General features: G+C 34.5%; 1 protein-coding gene across 3 annotated transcripts in view; it reads right to left on the reverse strand.

Moving 5' to 3' along the window:
• Positions 1-12,432: 12,432 nt before the first annotated feature.
• The window catches only part of UBA6 (ubiquitin like modifier activating enzyme 6), an 80,097-nt gene continuing 70,381 nt past the window's right edge, over positions 12,433-22,148 (reverse strand). For 2 of the 3 annotated variants that reach the window (XM_067736176.1, XM_067736178.1), the window contains 6 exons: positions 21,533-21,650; positions 20,153-20,346; positions 19,276-19,403; positions 16,836-16,923; positions 16,560-16,654; positions 12,433-14,773 (listed from right to left, as the gene is read on the reverse strand). In XM_067736176.1, the coding sequence (XP_067592277.1) occupies positions 14,638-14,773; positions 16,560-16,654; positions 16,836-16,923; positions 19,276-19,403; positions 20,153-20,346; positions 21,533-21,650 (759 nt within the window). In that variant the 3' untranslated portion in view covers positions 12,433-14,637. Of the gene's footprint in view, positions 14,774-16,559; positions 16,655-16,835; positions 16,924-19,263; positions 19,404-20,152; positions 20,347-21,532; positions 21,651-22,148 lie in introns of those variants that run through there. The other variant, XM_067736177.1, reaches the window with a different exon arrangement.

Here is a 22,148-nt window from a genome sequence, read left to right on the forward strand (position 1 = left end):
TAAGAAACTGTAAAACTCTTCTCACAGGTGGTCCCACCTTTTTACATCTCTACCATCAATGTCTGAGAGCTCTGGTTGCATCCTTGCCAGCACTTCATATTATCTTTAAAAAAGTTATTCTGGACGCAGACATAGAGAATGGACTTGAGGACATGGGGAGGGGGAAGGGTAAGCTGGGACGGAGTGAGAGAGTGGCATGGACATATATACACTACCAAATGTAAAATAGCTAGCTAGTGGGAAGCAGCTGCATAGCACAGGGAGATCAGCTCGGTGCTTTGTGACCACCTAGAGGGTGGGATGGAGGGGGAGGGAGGCGCAAGAGGGAAGGGATATGGGTATATATGTATACATATAGCTGAGTCACTTTGTTATACAGCAGAAACTAACACAACATTGTAAAGCAATTATACTCCAAAAAAGATGTTTAAAAAAAAGTTACTGTTAAGTTTGTAGTGGTATCTCTGTAGTTTTAATATGCATTTCCCTAACAATTAAGGATGCTGAGCATCTTTTCATGTGCTATTTGCCATTCATATATCTAATCTGGCAAAATATATGCCTAAATATCTTGCCCATAATTTTACTGGGTTGTTTTCTTATGGTGGAATTTTGACAGTTCTGTTCATATTCTGAATACAAGTCCTTTGTCAGATATGTGATTAACAAATTTTTTTTCATTCTTCTAACAGCATCTTTTTTAAAGCAGTCTTAAATTTTGATGAAGTACAATTTATCAATTTTTGCTTCTATGGATTGAACTTTTGGTGTTGTATCTGAGAATTCTTTGCCTAACCCAAGATCATGAAGACTTTTTTCTTATGTTTTCTTTTAGAAGTGTTACAGTTTTATTTATTTTTGGCCATACCATGCAGCTTGCGGGATCTTAGTTCCCCGACCAGGGATCGAACCCAGGCCCTGGCAGTGAAAGTGCTGTGTCCTAACCACTGGATCGCCAGGGAATTCCTAGTTTTATGTTTTAATTTAGGTCTATGATCCATTTGGAATTTTTGTTTAAGGTGTGAGGGATGAGTCAAGGTTCATTTGCATTTAGATATGTAATTGTTCTAGGACCATTGGTTTATAAAGATCATCCTTTCATTAAATAGCCTCTACACTTTCATAAAAAATCGATTCAACATATTTTTTCTGAATCAGTTTCCAATGATTATGTTCCTACCCTTTTGCCAACAGCACACTATCTTGATTACTGTAGCTTTACAGTAATTCTTGAAATCAAGAGGTATAAGTCCAACTTTATTCTTCTTAAAATTGTTTGGACCAATCTAGTCTCTTTGCCTTTTAGTATAAGTTTTAGAATCAGCTTGTTGTTATCTACAGAAAAATTCTCCTGGGTTTTGATTTGGATTTTGTTGAATCTATAAATCAATTCAGGGAGAAGTGACATCTTGAGAATACTGAGTCTTCCAATCGAGAAAGAAGTATATCCCTCCATTTATTTATGTTGTCTTTCTTTTACAATGCTTTTGTAGTTTTCAGCATACAGAGCCTGCACATATTTCATTAGATTAATAGCTAAGTATTTCATTTTTTGGTGCTACTCTAAATGGTACTGTTTGAAAAATTCTGAACTCCAATTGTTCGTTGGTATTATATAGAAATATAATTTTTATATATTGATCTTGTATTCCAAGATTTTGCTAATATCACTTATTCATTTCTAAAAGCCTTTTTTCTTGGTTGATTCCTTGGAATTTTATATACAGAAATCATGTTATCTGTGACTAGAGACAATTTCAGTTCATGTTGTCCAATCTGGATACCTTTTATTTATTTTTCTTGTATTATTGTACCTACTGGCTGGACTGTCTAGAACAATGATGAATTGAAATGGTAAGAGTGGACATCCTTGTCTTGCTCCCAGTTTTAAAGGAAAAACATTCCACCTTTCACTAATAAGTATGATGTTGTCTATAGTTTATTATTATTATTATTTTTAAAATGCCCTTTATCAAACTGAGGAAGTTTCCTTCAATTCCTAGTTTGCTGAAGTAGTTTTATTTTTGTTTTTGAATCGTGAAAGGATGTTGAATTTTGTCAAATGATTTTTCTGTACCTATTGAGATGATCATGATTTTTCCTTTTATTTGATTAATATGGTGAATTGATAGATTTTCCATTTTTGGACCAGCCTTGCATATATACACTTGATCATATATATTATGTTTTTCAAAACAATTTTGTCTAGTTTTGGTATTAATGCAATGCTGGCATCAAAAAATGAGCTGAGAAGTATTCTATTTTTTTCTATAGTCTGAAAATGTGTGTAGAATTGGTATTATTTCTTCCTTAAATATTTGGTAGAATTCACCCTATAGGCCTGAAGATTTCTTTGCTGGAAGGTTTTAAACTATGAATTCAGTGTCTTTAATTGAATTTAGATGTAGGACAATTTAGGTTATCTATTTTTTTCTTGAGAGTATTTTGGTAGTGTCTTTCAAGGAATTGGTTCATTTCTTCTGTGTCTTCAATAAATAGTCTGCTGACCCAGGACCTGGTACAGAGTGGAAACTGATGGATGCTGGTGGAATAAATGGATGGCTGAATGCCTAAGCATAGCATTGGGGAAGGAGGAAGCAATATTCTCTGTTTCCCAGAGGAAAACTGTCATTCTCAGAAACACAAAAGGACTATCACAATTAACTGTACATGTACTACATTCCAGGCTCTATGTGAAGAGCCAGGATTACATGAATCATCTCGTCTTATTGCTCCCAAGAATCTTATGAGGAAGATATACTATCTCCATTTTATAATCAAGAAAAGCAACACTTTAGTTTTCACATACATTTAAAGAAGTCACACACGAAGCTAGTTAAGTGAAGCTTAAAATCCAAATCCATGTTCATTTCTGAAACCTCTTTAAAAAACCTTCTTAGTGGTTCTGAAGCTCCAGTGATAAATATTTGCATATATTCATATTCTCTCTCCCCTCACTCCATCCTTTCCTGTGTCTGTGGGTTAGGAGTCTGGACCTGGCTTAGCTGGGGCTTTTGCAAAGTTGCGATCAAGGTGTTGGCTAGGACTGGGTTTTCATCTGAGACTTGACCTGGAAGGATCCACTTTCAAATCAGGTTGTTTGGAGAACTGACTTCTTGCAGCTCTAGGATTCACAGCAGCCAGCTTCTTCAAAGATACCAATGGAGGTGGAGGTAGGGAGAAGGAAGGAGGGACTATTGAGCAAATCTACTAGCAAGGTGGAGTCTTATGCAATGTAACATAACTATGGTATTGACATCCCATCACCTTTGCCATATTCTATTGGTTACCATGATTCCCATTTCCTGGTATTCACACACTGTGTAAACCCTGTATCTTGAGGGTGGGTTGCAACTGTAACTTGTTTGTAGCCAATCGTGACTTGCAACCATATAGGTCCCTTTACTCTCCCTCCATGTTATAGTTGTCATATATATTACATCTACCTAACATTTAAAACCCCAACAAGCATTATAATTTTTGCTTTCAATTGTTATAAACATATTAAAGAATGTGGGAAAAGTAGTCTATTATTATCTAGATAACTCCCACCTATTGCTCTTTTTCCTGTGGTATCATTTATCTTCAACTTGAAGAACTTCTACTCAATCTATCCAGTGGATCTTTTTAATTTCAGATTTTTTATTTTGAAAATTTCTGCTTGGTGTAATTTTTCTTTCTTTGTAGAGAACATCTATCCTACTGTTGGTTTCAAGAATATTTATCACTACTTCATGGAGCATAGCTCTTCAAAATCTCTGATAATTTCAATATCTTGGTTATTTTAGTGTTGGCATCTGTTGTCTTTTCCCTTAAGAAGTGGTCTTGTTTTTTTGCCTCTTTGTTTACCAAGTAATTTTGAATTGTATCTTGGATATTTTAATTTGAATATTATGTCATGAGCCTCTGGGTCCTATTAAAATCCTCCGGAGATTTTTTTTTTAAGCAGGCAATCATCCTGATTAGATTGAACTAATTTTGCCTTACTTTCTCTGGAAGTGTTCCAATATCAGTTCAGTTTCAAAACCTTTGGTATGTTGCTTTGGGGCTCTCTTACGCATGTATACCTCAGGAATTAGCCTGGGACTTAGGCAGTGGTTTCTTTAGTTTAGTTCTCTGCTATTACTATTATTCTGGTGGCTGAACTGGTTCAGTCTGCTTTGTGATCAGGAACAAATTATCAACCTCCCTGCATTTTAGATTCCCTTGTTATAGGAGCAGGGAATGACAGATGAACAGAGTTAGAAGGAAACATGAAGAGAGACTTCAGATTGTCACACTGTCTTCTGTAGAGTAATATATTTTCTTTCAAAAGCAGAATGATGATGGAAGAGTAAACTGGAAGAGTAAATGAGAGTGGAAATAGGACTTTCTAAGAAAAACTACAAAAAAGGTGAAAATCCATTTTGACACATACTGCTGAAGCTTTCAAGTACAAGCAGGAAAATTGTTCATGTTGAAAATAAAGAACTACCCTCTTCAACACTGGTTCAATCAAGCTTTCCCACCCACAATTTCTAGGCCAAGAACCCACCACATAAGGGAGAAGAGAGAGGTTGAAGAAAAATCTACATATTGCATAAAATAAAATGGTAAAACTATTATACTTTCATGTATCTTGGTAATTTATTATTTTCAAAAGGAAGATATTACTTTTAAAGAAAATTATCTCTATCCTCCTGATCCTGATTACAAAGCCACTTACTTGGATACCAGAATTAAACACTGCAGCATACAATTTCATTATCTTATCAGAATGAAAACAATTCACTAGAAAACCATAGTATATGGCTGTGAGGGTAACTCAAAGATATATGCATTCCCATGCACTGATATAAGTTGAAAACATATGGTCCTTTCTAAATGGAGTTTTTATTTCCCAGGGCTTCAGTTTAATACATTTACCTCTATACAATCTCCACAGCAGATCCTCTAGTTCTCATAAATTCTAGAAATTCCAAAAAAGCTTCACAAGATTTTGTTAAAATCTGATTTGACCGATTTATGAAACGTAAGTTATTTTAATTACCCAGTTAAAAACCAGAGACATGAAAAGTACTAGGAGAAGTCCTTTCCCAGTGGAAATACTCTATGCCACACTTTTTGGTTATTGGAAATTAGTGAAATTGATCATTTTCCATGTTTTCCCTCAAGTTGTCTCTTTGCTGGCTCAAAGTCAACCCATAACCTCCTTTTGTAAAAATCATTAATTTATAAGGATGGTAAAAGGCTACATAATCACCCATTTCACAAATACAACACAGTATGAGACTAATCACTTAGAATTCCTTAAAAATACTAATTCTTCAGCCCAAAAAAGATCTACTGAACCAAAATCTCAGGGACATTTTTTCATAAACTTTTTTTTCTTGAAAAACAGGCTCCTAAATTGATGGTCATTCAAATTGGGAATCAACTAAGAATCAAAAGATATGGCTTATATTCTACTCCTGGTTCTAATTATTTCAATGTTTGGCTTCTTTGGTTTCTTCATCTGAAAAAATGAAGGGGTTAGCAACGGATTCTTAAGGTCCTCTTAGCTCCAACACCTTATAAAGATGTATCTTTATAAGAAGAGGAGAGTAGATCACAAACACACACAGAAGAAAGACGACGTGAGACAGAGGGAGAAGATGACCATCAACAAAGCCAACAAGAAAGGCCTCAGAAGAAATCAACTCTACTGACACATCAATCTTGGACTTTTAGCCTCTGCAACTGAAGAAATATATTTCTGTTGTTTAAGCCACTCAGTCTGTGGTATTTGTTATGGCAGCCCTAGCAAACTCATTCAATGAGTTATCTAGGATGCCTAAAATTATGCAGACTCCTGAGCTGCCCTCAGACTGAGTGAATTAATTTCTGGGGGTTGGTCCAGAAATCTGCTTTTTTTTTTTTTTTAAATTTATTTATTTACGGCTGTAAATAAATAAATCGCGGTGCGTGGGCCTCTCACTATCGCAGCCTCTCTTGTTGTGGAGCACAGGCTCCAGACGCGCAGGCTCAGTAGTTGTGGCTCACGGGCCTAGTTGCTCCGCGGCATGTGGGATCTTCCAGACCAGGGCTCGAACCCGTGTCCCCTGCATTGGCAGGCAGACTCTCAACCACTGCGCCACCAGGGAAGCCCGAGAAATCTGCTCTTTTAAAACACATCACAATAAAGTTTACTACACACAATAAAGTTTGTGAAATACTTCTCTGAAATCTACTGTAATATCAACTGTTAACTGATGCATAGATTACAAAAGATCGACCTATCTATCTCTTATTCTCAAGGGCCTCACAATTAAGTTAGTCCAAATACAGATAAGCAACAAGAGACTCAAGAGCTCTAATTTGTTACCATCTCAAATGTTAAGAATGAATTCTTGCAATCTAAAAGAAATGCAGTTCTTAATATAGGACACTTAAAGAAATGGACTCTTGAAGATAGTGAGGCAAAGTGGTTGACTGCAATAAAGTGAAAGGAATGAACAGGGAGATAGAAATCAAAGCCCAGGGCCTGACTAAGGTGGAGAGTCTAATAGAAGGCCACCAACACATTGAGCTGGGAGAAACAACAGGAAAAGAGCCACAAAAACTGCAGAAATTGAAATTGATGAAACCATAAAACGGCCCTCACAGTTTAAATAGATGTTAGACAATATGTGCAGAGGATGGGAAACTATAAAAAGTGTTCCAGCAGTTGAAAAAAAGAGAACCAAATAGAACTTCTAGGACTGAAAAATACAACCAAAATTAAAAACAAAATGGATGGATTTAATAGTAAGTATGTACGAAACAGATGAAGAGAAGTAAAGTAGAATATGTGTCAGAAGAAATTATACAGTATAAATCCTGACAAGACAAAAACAATTGGAAAATACAGAAGAGAGGGTGATAAATATGGAAGGCAGAGTAAGTCTGCCACGTGTAATGAGAATCCTCCTATAAGAAAAGAGAAGGGGGATATAGGCAATATGTGAAGGAGTAATGAACTAACAAAAGGCACAAATCTAGATTCAAAGAGCTGAACAAATCCTAAACAGGATTAACAAAAGAAATCCATACCCAGACACATAATTATACCACATACAACGTAAGCAGATAATTGCTTTAAAGATGCAATATTTAGCTTGACAGTTGACTCAAGAGCCAGAGAGGAAGTCGTAAGAGAGTAGAAAAATATTTCCAACATGTTGAAAGATAATAAAGGCCAAATTAGAATTCTACATTGAGCAAACATACCTCTGCAGAATGAGAGCAAAATAAAGATATTTTCAGACAAAGAAATCATGAGCAAGTATGCTACCAGTGGACTGTCACAAAATGAAATTCTAGAGGAAATATTTCAGGTAGAAAGAAATTGATCCCAGATGGTAAGCCTGAGGCACAAAGGAGAATAAAGAGTAAAGAAAGTGATATATGTGTGTGTGTGTAAATATAAACATTGGCTATATAAGAAAATAATAAAGTCTATAGAATTAAAAGACGTTGAAGTACTTGACAATGGAATTAAAATGCAAAAATAAAATATATGACCATAGTATGCAAGCTGCTAGTTAGATAGTTGTTCTAGTTATTACATCTGGGTAACAAATAATCCCCAAACTAAGTTGCATGAACAATCCATGTTCACAGATTCTGTGGGGCTGGAAGTTGGCAAGGCACAGCAGGGATGGCTTGTCTCTGCTCCATGAAGTCTGGGGCCTGGAATCACTTGAAAACTTGCTTACTCATGTCTGACACCTGATGCTGACTGTAGGTTAGCAGTTTCTCTTACAGTTTCTCTGTAGGTCTCAGTTTCTCTCCTGGGGGCTAGTTTAGGCCTCCTCACAACATGGTATCTGGATTACAGGGTGAGCTTTCCAGGAGGGAAAGAGCAAGCAAAAGAGATTGAGAGCCAGCCATGCAGATGCCATATAATCTTTTATGATCTAACCTTGAAGTTGTACAATTACAAACGCTGCATTCTGTTGTATTAGTTGAGGTAATCATAAATTCTTGTTTCAAAGTAAGTGGAAACATTCTGTTGCTTGATGGTGGTTGCGGGGTGGCAAGCTTCTAGAAAAGCATGTGAGACTACAAATATCGCTGTGGCTGTCTTTGGAAATTATAATCTTCCAAAATGTAAAGATAATGATTAACTTTAGTCTGACTTAATCTGAATATGCATGTTGTAATATAGGGTAATCATCAAAAGATAAAAGCCACTAGAGTAGTAAAGAAAAAAATGTGTATAGTTCAGGAAAAGAGAAACCATATTATTTATATTAAGAAAGAATTTAACATAAGGAATTGGTTAAACAGGTTTTGTGAGAAGTCAAAATGTCGGCAAGGGACACAACTATTAAAGGGAAGAAAGTAGGATTATTAGAACCTGGAAACCTAGAACAGATACCCTGCAGAGAGCCAGAAAAAAGGTAGAGCCTGGGAACCAACCACAACTACTGGGAGAAAAGCCATTGCTGAGGTGATGCTGGTGATCAGGAAGCAAATGGCAATAGTCAAAGTCTCTTCTCCCGTTCTCCAGCTTTCCAGTCTCCTTCTAGTGCCCCCTATTTGTGGAACCTAAAGGAAGCTAGATGGTGAAGGAGAAATATAGTTTGCAAAGTTCCAGAATACAGAAGGGTGTCTAGAATTGAGAGACAGTTAATAATTGGCATAAATGGAATTAAAAAACAAAAGTAAATACAAATTTAAAAAGGCAAGAAAATAGAGAAAAAGAATCATAGAACAAGCTAGACAAAAAACAAACCCCCATAAAATAAAATGGCAGACATAAATCTATTAGTCATTATGTTAAATGTAAATAGCTTTAGTGTTCCAATTAAAAGACAAAGAATATCAAATTGGATTTTAAAAAAAAACCCAAATCCAAACTCTATGTTGGTAATGAAGGAACACTCTCCTAAAAAACCCAAGAGTTGAAGAGGAACAACCCCTAATGAAAAATGGAAAATAAAGGCTGAAAATGAATGAGGTAAGCATCTACCACAAGAAATTAGAAACAAGAACGATAAAAACTCCAAACAAAATAGAAAAAATAAGTAATACTGATAAAAGCAGAAATTAATGAAACAGAAAACAAACAGAGAGAGGATTAACAAAACCAAAATTTGGATCTTAGAAAAAACAAATCACTGTCCCTATTTAAAGATTATGTAGACTATCCAAAAGAATTTGCAAATAACTTACAAGCATCATTAGAGTTTAGTAAGTTTCCAGATACAGAAGCAATACAAAGATATCAATTACACTTTACACATAATCAACAGGAAATAAAGTGGGCTGAGTAATTTGGATTTAACATTCTCACTTGAGAATATTTAGAAATATTTCAAATATATTTGAAAAAGTATTGGATGATGTTAGAAAGCTAAGTTAGTGAATAATTATCAAGTTAATATCTGAGACAAAATAGAAATTCATAAAGGAAATGAATTCTTCATTTGTGACCACTTGTACCCTGGGAGATTTTGCAGATTTTTAAGAGGCTACTGAGAAGCTGAGCAGAGCTAAGGGACTTGAGATTCAAAGGTAGAATGTAGTGCCAGCCAAGAGGTGGGGGCACTAGCTCTGGTAACACAAATCCACACTTAGTAAGCCTGAAGAGTTTTTGAAGTAAGGATTAACAGGAAGTAAGGGCACTAGTACAGTTAGCTCAGCTCTGAGTCACATGGATGACTCAGAAAATCTCAGTTTCTGAAATTGGGTCAAAATGTTCCTGAATTACTAGTGCCCAAGTGCCTAGTAGAGCAGATACAAAAACTCTGTGGAGGATGAAAATGTCTTATTGGGCATCAAATTGCAGTTGATCTTTGAACAACATGGGAATTAGGGCACCAACCCTCTGCACAGTTGAAAATCTACTTATGACTTTACAGTCAGTCCTCCGTAACCGAAGTTCCATTTCCACAAATCATATAATACTGTAGTATGTAGTATTTAGTGAAAAAAAATCCACACATAAGTGGACCCAGGCAGTTCAAATTTGTGTTGTTCAAGGGTCAACTATATTTCTACAAGCAAGCTTTCAAATACAATATTGGCATACAATTAAAGATAACCACACATACAAGGATACAAGATAAATAAGAATTAGCAGAAACAAAAATATAAAGAGAGACCCCAGGAGAGCTTCAGATTTGGGAATTATTAAACACAGACTATAAAATAATCATGCTTTTCATGTCCAGGTAGGTAAAAGATATAAAATTTCAGCAGGACAATTAGAAGCTGCAAAGTGATAGATCTGCATGTTTGAAATTAGAAATTTGAGAACTGAAAATACAAAGGGCTAAAAATAACCAAGACACTTTTACAGAACAATAAGTTGGGAGGACTTGTTCTGCCAAATATCAAAAACAATATATCAGCTATCGTGATGAAGAAGTATACCATCACACGGATAGAAAAGAAGGAACAAGAAATCCAGCAAGAGACATATACATATATGGATATAACATATGACTTTGGTGGCACTGCAGAAAAGAACGGACTTCAGTAAATGGTGGTGAGACACTTCCTAGCATACACAAAATTAATTCCTCTTGAATTAAAGACTTAAAATGGGAAAGTTAAAATTAAAGCTTTAGAAGACAATATAGAGGAGTATCTTCATGACTTTGTGGCTCTAGAGAACAATTATTTTAAAACTCACAAAAAAATCTAGCTTTAAAACAAAAAATTGACACTTCTCAGTACCTGACCATTAACAAATTCTTTTTATCAAAGAGCATCATAAAGAGAGGGAAAGGCAAGCCAGGGTGGGAAAAAATATTTGCAATTATATAGCCAACTAAGAACAGGATTTATAAAGATCTTTTATGAATCAAGGAGGAAAAAAAATCTGCCAACACAACCAAAAAATGGACAAAAGAATTGAAAAGTCACTTCACAAAAAAGAAAGAGTGGCCAACAAACATATAAAAAGGTGCTTAATTTCAAGAGTAATTAGGGAAATGCAGAGTAAAACTTCAACGAGATATAACTGCACATCCAACAGATGGGCAAAATTAAAAAAAAAAAAAAATCTGTCAACACCAGAGATGAGGAAAGTGGGAAAACACGACATCTCTATTGCTCAGGAAAAACTCTGTTATTACCTAATAAAATTTAAGACGTGAATATCCTATGACCAAAGAATTCCATTCCTAGGCACATATACCTTAGTTACACTAGGCAATACATAAAATAATGTTCATTGTGGAACTGTGATTACCCACCCCCCAAACATCCCAATTGTCCACAGTCAACAGAATGAATAAATAGTTGTATATTAACGCAAAGGTAAAATTATACATAAATGACTATGAATGAAGTATTGTTACAAGCAACCACATGGATGAATCCCATGTTGAATGAAAGAAGCAGCCACAAATGAACGTATTGATTCTATTTACATAAAGTTCAAAAACAACAAAAGTAAACTGTATGTATTGTTTAGGTACATACATAGGTGGTAACACTATAAATAAAAACAAAGACACAGTTATCACAAAAGGTAGAAAAGTGCTAACTGCTAGAGGGTATGTGTGGGGAAGCTGGTTGTGATTGGGAAGGGACCGCAAGGGAAGTTTCTGGGCTGCTGTCAATGTTCTATTGATTTGAGAGCTGGTTATACAAGTAGTTACTTTAAAATTATTCCTTAAACTGTGTATTTGTATTTTATATACTCTTTTGAATATATACATATACACACATACATATATGTATATATATATGAATATATATTTCTTAAATAGACAAAGCTAAAACAAGGCAAGACAAAAATGAACAAATTACCTACTGATTACTTCCTGTGACCCCCAAGATTGCAACTTCCTGATTTGTTTTGAATTTGTTAAAAGTAAAATAGTTAAGCCCATACCTAATGACTGTATACTAAATGGTTATATATTTACAATCATAATGAATTTTTGATAATATTCATTGCAGTTGAAAGGATTATTAGGTCAAGAGAATATTTTCCCTCAAGATCTCAAGAGAATAATTTTCTTTCTGTCTTCATTTTACTAATTATAAAATAGTGGACTCTAAACACTGCTGACGTTTTTATGTCTCATCACTGGCACCACCAGGGAGTGCCATGACACATAAAAAATAAAAATAAAGATACACATCTACATCCAAGTTCTTTGGGACAATTTAGAGGAACTTATAGATGTGTAACATACTGCTCTGAACTCTAAAAAGGAATGGACTTTGGAAATCCCCAACCAACAGTCTGGGATTTACCAGATCTTCTAGGTTTTACAATTTCTCAATTGTTTTAAAAGAATTTCCAGGAGCTAAAAGCACTTTGAAGTAATGTCTCTCCACATCCAGTGAGTGTTCTATCTCCATGATTGCAAAACTTGAAAGCTAGGAAACACCAAAGCAACACTACTCACAAAATGAATAATAAAATTGGAATCTCTGGAGTCAGCTATGGAACAGGATTTACAAAGATATTGTCAAATTTCTTAATTTATTTTTAATAAGTAAAAAATCACTCAGTGGTACCATACAAAATCAAATCATTAATTTTTGCACCTGGTATTTCAATCACCAGCACTGATCTCATGGTACAGAAATAAAACAGATAATGAAAAAAACCGTCATTAAATTCACGCTGGTTTTCCAACCTAGTAGAACTATACAGAAGAAACTAATGGCAATAACCGTTACAGAAAAAAAAGCAATGACAATATGGTTTCAGATTTAATCACAAAATGAACTTAATCCTTACTGATTTTATTTATATCTGCTAAAGCACTGATCTCAATAAATAAGAATTGATAGCATGGTTCTGTTCTAAATTTACTTCTGAAGAGATGTGGAGATTTAGATCAAATATAAGCAAGCTACTAGATCATAGTTGAGAATTATTGAATGGCTACCTGGAAAATATCAGTTATTGTCATAGAGCACAAAACAAAAAAGTGGGAACAGACTTCTTATAGGAAAGTGCTTTTAACTGCTGCTAGCCTCTAAAGTTCCAAGCCATAGAGCTTTGATATTCCTGGATTCAATTTTAAGTAATATTAATTTTAAGCATTATATTTGCAATATACACGATGGGAGAGGGTAGGATATGATGAACCAAAATTAACTGCTTATTTCAAAGGTAGCCATTTCCTTTAAACTCATCCTGTCCACTTATCCTCACCTCCAACGCAGACTACCCTTTATTCATACAAATTCACCCTCCACTCCTAAATATATTTTCCCAATTGGATGATACTTTTACAAAAGAATGAAACAATACAGCTGGTTGACCAAGTAACTTAAACTATTTGTAAGTGGAATAAAAGGAAAGTTAAGTAGAGAATATAAATATATACCAAATTGGAGTAATACTGATGTGAATCTAGTTTTTAATTTATCAAAGTACCTATTAATGGTTTGAACAGAAGAGCAGAAGAAAAGCAGCTAGAGGGAAATGACTTTCTGTGGTTACAAAATGCCAATTGCTTTAGAATGCATGACAGCCCTGGAAATAAAAGAAACACTTGCTGTTTTCACTGAGTTTACAGTGTTGAGTACACTTTATGTTATTTTAATGAAAGCATTTCTATGAACATATGCAATAGCTCATATCAGAAAACAGAAAGTTTCTATCAATAAAGACCTAAAAAAATAAATTTTTATCTTTGTCAACTCCCTTTCTGGGAATGTAGAATTAAATAATACATTTCCCTTTAAAATAAAATATTAATTTATGATTATTTTTTCTGTCCATTAGGCTGCTGGAAGAAAAAAAATCAAGACTAAACTAGTGATAATTTTGTAATTTCTATTTTTCATCTACTTCTAAGGACACTCCCTTTACAAAACCTTTTAGTCTTATATACTATGACAATCAGGTTTAGAGTTCCAAATAAATAAAATAGCCACACTAGAAGGCATACTAAAGAATCAAATGACTAGCCATATTTATCTGTTCACATTCATGGATTCTCTAAGCGGGTTGTCAGAGTCCATATGCTATTGTTAACATTTAGTCCCAGTTAACACCTGTCATCTGATGTGCTTGCTCATGACTTACAACACTGATGCTATCAGCAAAAGATCCTGATTTTAGGGAGACAGTGATATAACAAACTCTGGTTAAATCAGCAGAGGTAACATGTCAGTAAACTGTAACTTTTAAAGTTTTAAGAGTAACCACTCTTCATCCACTGCTACCATCCCTGCTCCATTGGTGTTAAATTCAAAGCCTCATCATGAGAGGTGCAGGGAGCCAAACACTGTTTGTATAGAAAAATGGGCCTCAAATACTAAACAAAAAGAAATTCATAAAATGGGATTAAACTTTTTGGATAGTTGCATTTGTTATTTTCAATTTCTTGATCTTTTATTTCTTCTGGTCTTAGATACATATTTTTTTCCTTCTTTTCATCCAAAGAGGTTAATACACAATTTTTTGGTAAGCATTATAAAACAGCATTCCAGTTCGAAGTTGCTTGTGAGCACATCCACATATGAAGCACTACACGTGTATACTATGCTTCAAAATGCTTTACAATTCTTCACTGTAGTTTTTTACTGATGTTTCCCTTAAATCAAGCTTCATCAAAGAGAAATCCATAGCATTATGAGCTGACTCTTTAAGCTCCTGAATAAGTGCATTCTTTCCAAAATCAAGTAGTCCTAAATTTAAGACAACTTCTGTTAATCAGTGTCATGACTAAAGTAGTATCTTACTGGAGGTCCAGGTAAATCTTCATCTCCATCAGTATCTGGAGCAAATGACACAGTAAGATCCACATATTTCTTTTCAGTAGAAGGTTTCACAAGTTTATGCATTCTAAGGAAAAATAAGCAAGGAAAAATAATTTGGTAAATTCTGTAAAATGAAAGAGTGATTTGGTGATAATGTTGTCCGAAGAATCTGGGCTTGTTTAAATTTATTTTTAAATCTAATAATTCACCTGCTTTCATATAATTATTTTCTTTACTAAAAGCTCTAAAATCAAGACATTCTTTTACCTAACAGTTAATCAACTTTTACCTTTGCTGGTAATGATAAGGAATACAGACCACTTATTTAAAAACAAAAACAAAAAACTCCACAGAGAAAAACCTAAAATGTGAGATATGCTTTTAAAAAATGAATATATCAAATATAGATCCCTGCCCTTGTGAATGAAGCTTATATTGGTGGGAGGGGAGAGACAATAAATAATACAGTAACTGTTAGACAGTGATAAATACTATGAGAAAGAGGAAAAGTAGAGCAGCATAAAAGGGATTAGGCATGCTAGGCTGGGGTACCAGACAGGATGCAGTATTAAATAGGGTTCAGAGAGGCCTCTTCAGGAAGTGCAAAGACCAGAGGTGAGAGTTAGTCAGATGGCCATCTCAGAAAGAGTTGCAAGCAGAGGGAAAAACTAGAGCAAAGGTCGCATGTTGGAGACTGGAATGTTCAAGGAAAAGTAAGGAGGCCAGTATAACTGGAATATTGTGAGCAAGGAGAGAGAAGTATGAAAGGAACTTGGAAGGGTAAGTGGGAACTAGATAATTTAGGGCCTTGCAGACCACTGTAAAGACTGGATGTTTTCCTCCCTCTCTTCCTTTAGGTCTCTGCTCAAATGTCAGCCTTTCACATCAGAATATGACAGGCAGGGACTTCCATAGTGGCGCAGTGGTTAAGAATCTGACTGCCAATGCAGGGGACACGGGTTCGAGCCCTGGTCCGGGAAGATCCCACATGCCTCGGAGCAACAAAGTCCGTGCGCCACAACTATTGAGCCTGCGCTCTAGAGCCCGCGAGCCACAACTACTGAGCCCATGAGCCATAACTACTGAAGCCCACATGCCTAGAGCCCGTGCTCCACAAGAGAAGCCATTGTAATGAGAAGCACGCGCAGCGCAATGAAGAGTAGCCTCTTCTTGCCACAACTAGAGAAAGTCTGCACACAGCAACAAAGACCCAATGCAGCCAAAAATAAGTATAAAATAAATAAATAAATCTTTAACAACAACAAAAAGAATATGACAGGCCGAGGGAATACCTAGATTGCCCAATATACTGTAGCAACTTAATACCCCCTTATTCTGCTTTATTTTTCCACAGCACTTATCACCATCTTACATACATATTTAATTGTTATGTAAACTCCTCAAGCAGGGCAGGGACTCTGCTTTGCTCACTGCTGTATCCCTAATGTTTACAAAAGTACCTGGTACATAGCAGGCATTCTTTAAAAAAATCTGTTGAATAAATGAAAATAACAATTCGGCATTTAAAAAAAATACTTCAGTCTCACAAGCCTAGTCCTTATGTGTTTGCATATAAGAGGTGGATCTACTTTTACTTGGTATATTGACCAAATCAGGTTTCTAAGCCTATTAGCTTATAAGATGACCCTGAATGATAATAAACTCACAAGGGTATTATAATCCTATAAATCTCACTTGATAGGTAGCCTGTGGAGCTTGGCAGAATCACTGTCTTTATTACTGCCATTAGATAGGAGTAAATCACATATTTTTATCTGAACTTCAATAACCTCTATATTTAATTTTCTAGTGTGCATCCAACTTACATTTCAACTTTTGAGAATATCTTGCATATAACGTTCAATACTTACGTTAACTTCAATCTTTTTGCATGACCAGGCATTACAGGGACATAAAGCATTTTGACTCCCTGTACCACCATTGTTGGCTCAATTCCGTACTTCTCCTGAAAGTGAATACCCAAAAGAAACAATCAAAGCTCCACCCAAATATAAAATGCTGGATGACAATGTTTTACAACCAGTAAAAAGAGAGAAAACTCCTGCTAAATAATATTTATAAAAACCTCCAACGAAATTATGTATAAAACTAACAGACTCGAAGCAACTAATGAATAATTGTCTCACTTTGACTGCATTTATGAAATCCAAGAGGGTGAACTCTTCTTTTCCATGTATAATCCATCTGTCCCAAATTGTAAATGATATTCCATTTCTGTTGTAGAAAAATATTCAGAACAAAAACATTTAAATTTTCTTCCTTTTAGTAATAATAAAAAATCCCAGAAGTCCACTATTTGTGATTTAGCTAGATATTAATGTGGGAATACAAAAGGAAAATATAACAAAATATTCCATAATTCCATCTTACTTCCCCATCACACCACACAGGTAACCACTTTCATCAGTACCTTGTTTATCTTTCCAGTGTCTTATTATAAATAAGTATGTCTTAGCAAGAGAGTTCCATTTCTCTTTTTAAACAGTTCCATGAGTTTCACTGTGTGGATGTTCCAGTCTCCTATTACTAGACACTTAGATTGTTCCAATCTTTGGCTATGATAAACAATGCCAAAATGAATATCCTGTTCATATATCATTTGAGATGACTGCAAATGTATCTGCAAGTTTGAAATATAGTGCTATATTTGCCTTAATATGGGTTATATTATTTTATACTCTCATCAGTAATGTATGACAGTGCTTTCTCATACTCTTGCCAAGATAATAGTTTTCAAATTTTTGGTTGTTACCAATTTAAAAATTTAAAAATGGAAGTCCAGGGGAATTGATTTCCTTTGTCATACAACTTTTGGAACTAGATTCTTAATCTCATTATCCATTAGTCAGACACTAGAATGGCTTCTAATTCATCTGAATTAGGCAGACAGATGAAACCATAGAAAGTACAATGCTAAACAGTGTGGCAGATTATGTATTGTGAGAGTTCTATGGCTAGTTTAGTCAGCAATGCTTCATGCTACATGCAAAAGAATGAAATTGGACTCCTATCTTACACCACACACAAAAATTACCTCAGAATAGATGGAAGACTTGAATGTAAGATCTGAAACCTAAAACTCCTAGAAGAAAACTTAGGTGGTAAGCTCCTTGACACTGGTTTTGGTGATAAGTTTTTAGATTTGACACCAAAAGCAAAGGCAACAAAAGCAAAAATAAACAAGTGGGACTACATCAAACTAAAAATCTTCTGCACAGCAAAGAAAACCACTAACAAACTGAAAAGGCAACCTACCGACTGGGAGAAGATATTTGCAAATCATATATCTGGTAAGGGGTTAATATCCAAAATATATAACGAACATATACAACTCTACAGCAAAAAACCCAAACAATCCAATAATAAAATAGGCAGAGGACCTGAAAAGACATTTTTCCAAAGCAGACATACAGATGGCCAACAGGTACATGAAAAGATGCTTAATTATCACTAATTATCAGGGAAATACAAATCGAAACCACAATGAGATATCACCGTACACTTGTTAGGATGGCTATCATCAAAAAACAGAAGATAACAAGTGTTGACAAGGATGTGAAGGAATTGGAACTCTTGTACCTTCTTGGTGAGGATGTAAAAATGATACAGTCACTATGGAAAGCAGTATGTAGGTTCTTTAAAAAATTAAAAACAGAACTACCATATGATCTAGCAATTCCCCTCCTGGGTATTTATCCAAAGAAAATGCAAACACTAACTTGAAGAGATATCTGTACTCCCATGTTCACTGCAGCATTACCTGTAATACCTAAGACATGGAATCAGTCTAAGTGTCCATTGATGAATGGATAAAGAAAGTGTGGTACTATATATAATGAAGTATTATTCAGCCATAAAAGGAATGAAATCCTGCCCATTTGTGACAACATGGATGGACCTTGAAAACGTTACGCTAAGTGAAATAAGTCAGACAGAGAAAGACAGATATCTTATCATCTCATGTATATGTGGAATCTAAAACAAACAAATCCCACAAAAAACTCAACCAACCAACCAGACAAAACCCAAAAAAATCCCAAGCTCATAGATATAGAGAACACTGATAGTGCCAGAAACAGGTGGTGAGGGTGGGCAAATGGATAAAGTGAGTCAAAAGGTACAAACTTCTGGTTGTAAGATGAGTAAATCATGGATATATAATGTGAAGCATGGTGACTATAGTTAATAATACTCTACTGCATATTTGAAAGTTGCTGAGTGAGTAAATCTTAAATGTTCTTATCATCAGAAAAAAAAATTCTATAACTATGTATGATAATGGATGGTGACTGGGCTTATTGTGGTAATCATTTCACAGCATATACCAGTGTTGAATCATTGTGTTGTACACTTGAAACTAATTTAATGCTGTATGTCAATTATACAATAAAAAAAGAAAAAAAAAGAAATGCTACATGAAGATGGAGTTTTGACCTCATCATGAAGTGATGTAAGAGTTTATATATATAGGAGAAAAGGAGAGATAAAGCTATTATTTATTCCTTTTAAAAGGTAAAAAAATTATTTCATTCTCATTATGCAAGAGAAACACACCTTCATGCATACCTGATTTCAGTTTTTCTTACTTCAGATGTCTCTGTAAACACTATAATTGGAATGGCTAAGTTAAAGAAACAATTTTTGTAAGCTTCAAATGGATAGTCACCAGCTACTTTGATCATCTCCAGTGCAACCTAGATAAAAGAAGGTGATCTGATTATATAAATAGCCTAAAACTATTCATGACTTTAATTGCATCTATATAATTTTCCTGAATTCTTCTCAAGCATTTCTGTGTAGAGAATAAAAGCAGCTATTGGACTGGAGTAATATAAATTTCTTATAAGCCTCTAACTAATTTGACCATGTAATCTTCCTACTTTGAAAGTAGATATCAGAAGTCAAGCAATACAGCAGTCTAAAATCATTCAATAATAGGAACAATAATTACATAACTTCTAAGAATAACACTACAGTAAGGTATAATAACTAGGGCCATCCTAAAGATTTTAAATCATTAAGGAAAGACTAAATTTAAAGAAATCCAAATCACTAACAGAAATTACATTTATTTTAAGACAAAGAACTAAAATCCAATATAATCAAAGAGCAAAGGTTAGGGTAGTTCATTTTATTCAAGAAAAATAGAGCATTTGGATTGTATAGAGGATACAAAGATGATGAAGAGGATTATTGCCTGTAAGAAAAGTTATACTGTAACTTGACAGAGCATATTTTTTTACATTAAAATGTCTGTATTATCTGTAAAAGTTCAAAATACAGATTACTGTATTTTCAGAAATATCTTACAATTTTAAATTATAAGATCAATATGTATCCCTCCTTCTCTAAGATCTCTGAGTGAATGGTTTGGGGTGGTGTAATAGGGAAGACAGAAAAGAAGCAATGAATAACAAGCATTTTCAAAGAATCATAATCTCACCAAGCCAGTAACTGCAGCAGTGGATGTTGCTATAGCAGGTATAATTCTACCTGCTATGCGTTTTGTTTTCAAACGGTCAGCTGGTTCAATGCTATACATTTTGGCACGAAGATTTGATGCAGCTGTGATGAAATCTATGTGTCCATTACGATCATCATCTTTTTCAAATGAAAGCACTGCCATCTGAAGGTCACCTGATGACAACAACCAGAAAAACAAAGTTTCCTAGTAAGTGATAAAGGCTTTACTAGGTAAAAAGCAAGGCAGTGTGGGTTCACTACTGTTAAAGATTCCTTTTTGTTTAGGTTTGCAGATGACTGAAAAATACAACGACAACAACAACATCCAGGGAACTGAAGTTACTGAAGGATATGAAAATGATGGCTTTAAAACCACTAAATTAGAAGTTTTAATATTTAAAAAAAAAAACCTTTCTAAAAAAACATAAAAATAAGAAAGCCATGTACATCTGCTATTAAGTGGCTTACAATAAAAAAGTCAACACTGGGTACTGTTCAAAAATTGATTTCATAAATACTACTCTGAAACATTTTACCTCTGATAACTAAGGATAGGGTACATATTGGTCAAATAAAAATAAGTGTCTTTATGAAAGATTTCTAGATTAGTGGTTCCTCAGATCATTCTGTAGACAGGTGTAGTTTAATCTGTGATGAAACGAGAAAGAAATGGTAATATGTTTTTTTCTAGAATTATAATTATTAACTTAGGATATAAACCTTTTACTTGCAAAATAAATAGCTGGCTAATCTAGGCTTTTCTCCTGAATTTTACTGGTCTTTGTGTAAAATCCCAAAAGTTTGGAAACTGCTAATTTATGTAGTAGAAAGGTGCTGAGCAGGTCTAAAAACATGAGCTAATACAGATCTGTTTTTAAGGAATTAAAAGTTCAGTTTCCCTATATTTAAGACCATTTAGCAAAGGTGTACATAGGTCAGGTTTGTATTCCCTGTGTGTAATTATGGAGACTAACAAGCCAAGAAGAAATCTGTCTATGATTTTTTTTCCTAAAGTGATTTCACTGGATCTCAGGGTTAGTCTCCAAAGGACTCCATGTTTTCTTCATTATGCTAGCCATAAGTTAAAAAGGAATCACACAATAGAATCTTAAGAACTAAAACAATCAGAACAGCAAAAACAAAGCAGACTTACATTTCAGCGTTCTACGGTAGGGAAATGGTGGAGAAAGTTATGAATTTAGTCACAGTTAAAAATGAACAGTGACTTTCATATGATCATGGAATCAAGTAATATCATTATTGTTGTTATGATTTAATCCCACAACCTTCTGAGTGTACAGTTTAGTGAAAATAAAAATCCCTTTAGTTCAAAACATTTTTTATAAAGATTTCCCCTTACTTGTGGTAGCTTCACTAGATGAAATAGCCTTTTCCAGTTGGAAAACAGCATTCCTCTCATCTTCACTGCTAACAGGAACATGGTCTGGTTTCCTTGCAGTTTCATCTGTTTGAACAACCTTTAAATATATGTATGTATATTCATTAATGATATCACATCCTACACCTAAGTTTGACTAACAAATCTGTTTTTATCAAATAAGTCACAAAAAGAAAACATTCTATTGGTTTAATTAGATTATTAATCATTATGGTCCAATGTATTTTACACCTTCTATTGTTAAGTACTATTATGTTATTTACATATTTATTATCTACTGCCTCACACTGACACGTAAACTCTATGAGAACAGGGATCTTTATCTTGTTCACTGAGATAACCTCAATGTATCTAAAATAAACTTGCTCATAGTGGGTGTTAAAAATACTTACTGAATAGTTTATAAGATCTAAGTTCATACAACTCTCTCTTAAAATTCCACACTAAAATAAAGTTAATGTTAATCAACAGTTTGTGATTCTGACAAATCAACTTCAAACCAAATTACATACCTCTAACTAGTGCAGAGCTGTTTTCTGTCTCCAAAGAAACTGACGAAATCCACAAAATATATAAT

Source organism: Pseudorca crassidens, chromosome 4 (assembly GCF_039906515.1).
Source record: "Pseudorca crassidens isolate mPseCra1 chromosome 4, mPseCra1.hap1, whole genome shotgun sequence".
In the NCBI taxonomy this organism is placed as follows: domain Eukaryota; kingdom Metazoa; phylum Chordata; class Mammalia; order Artiodactyla; family Delphinidae; genus Pseudorca; species Pseudorca crassidens.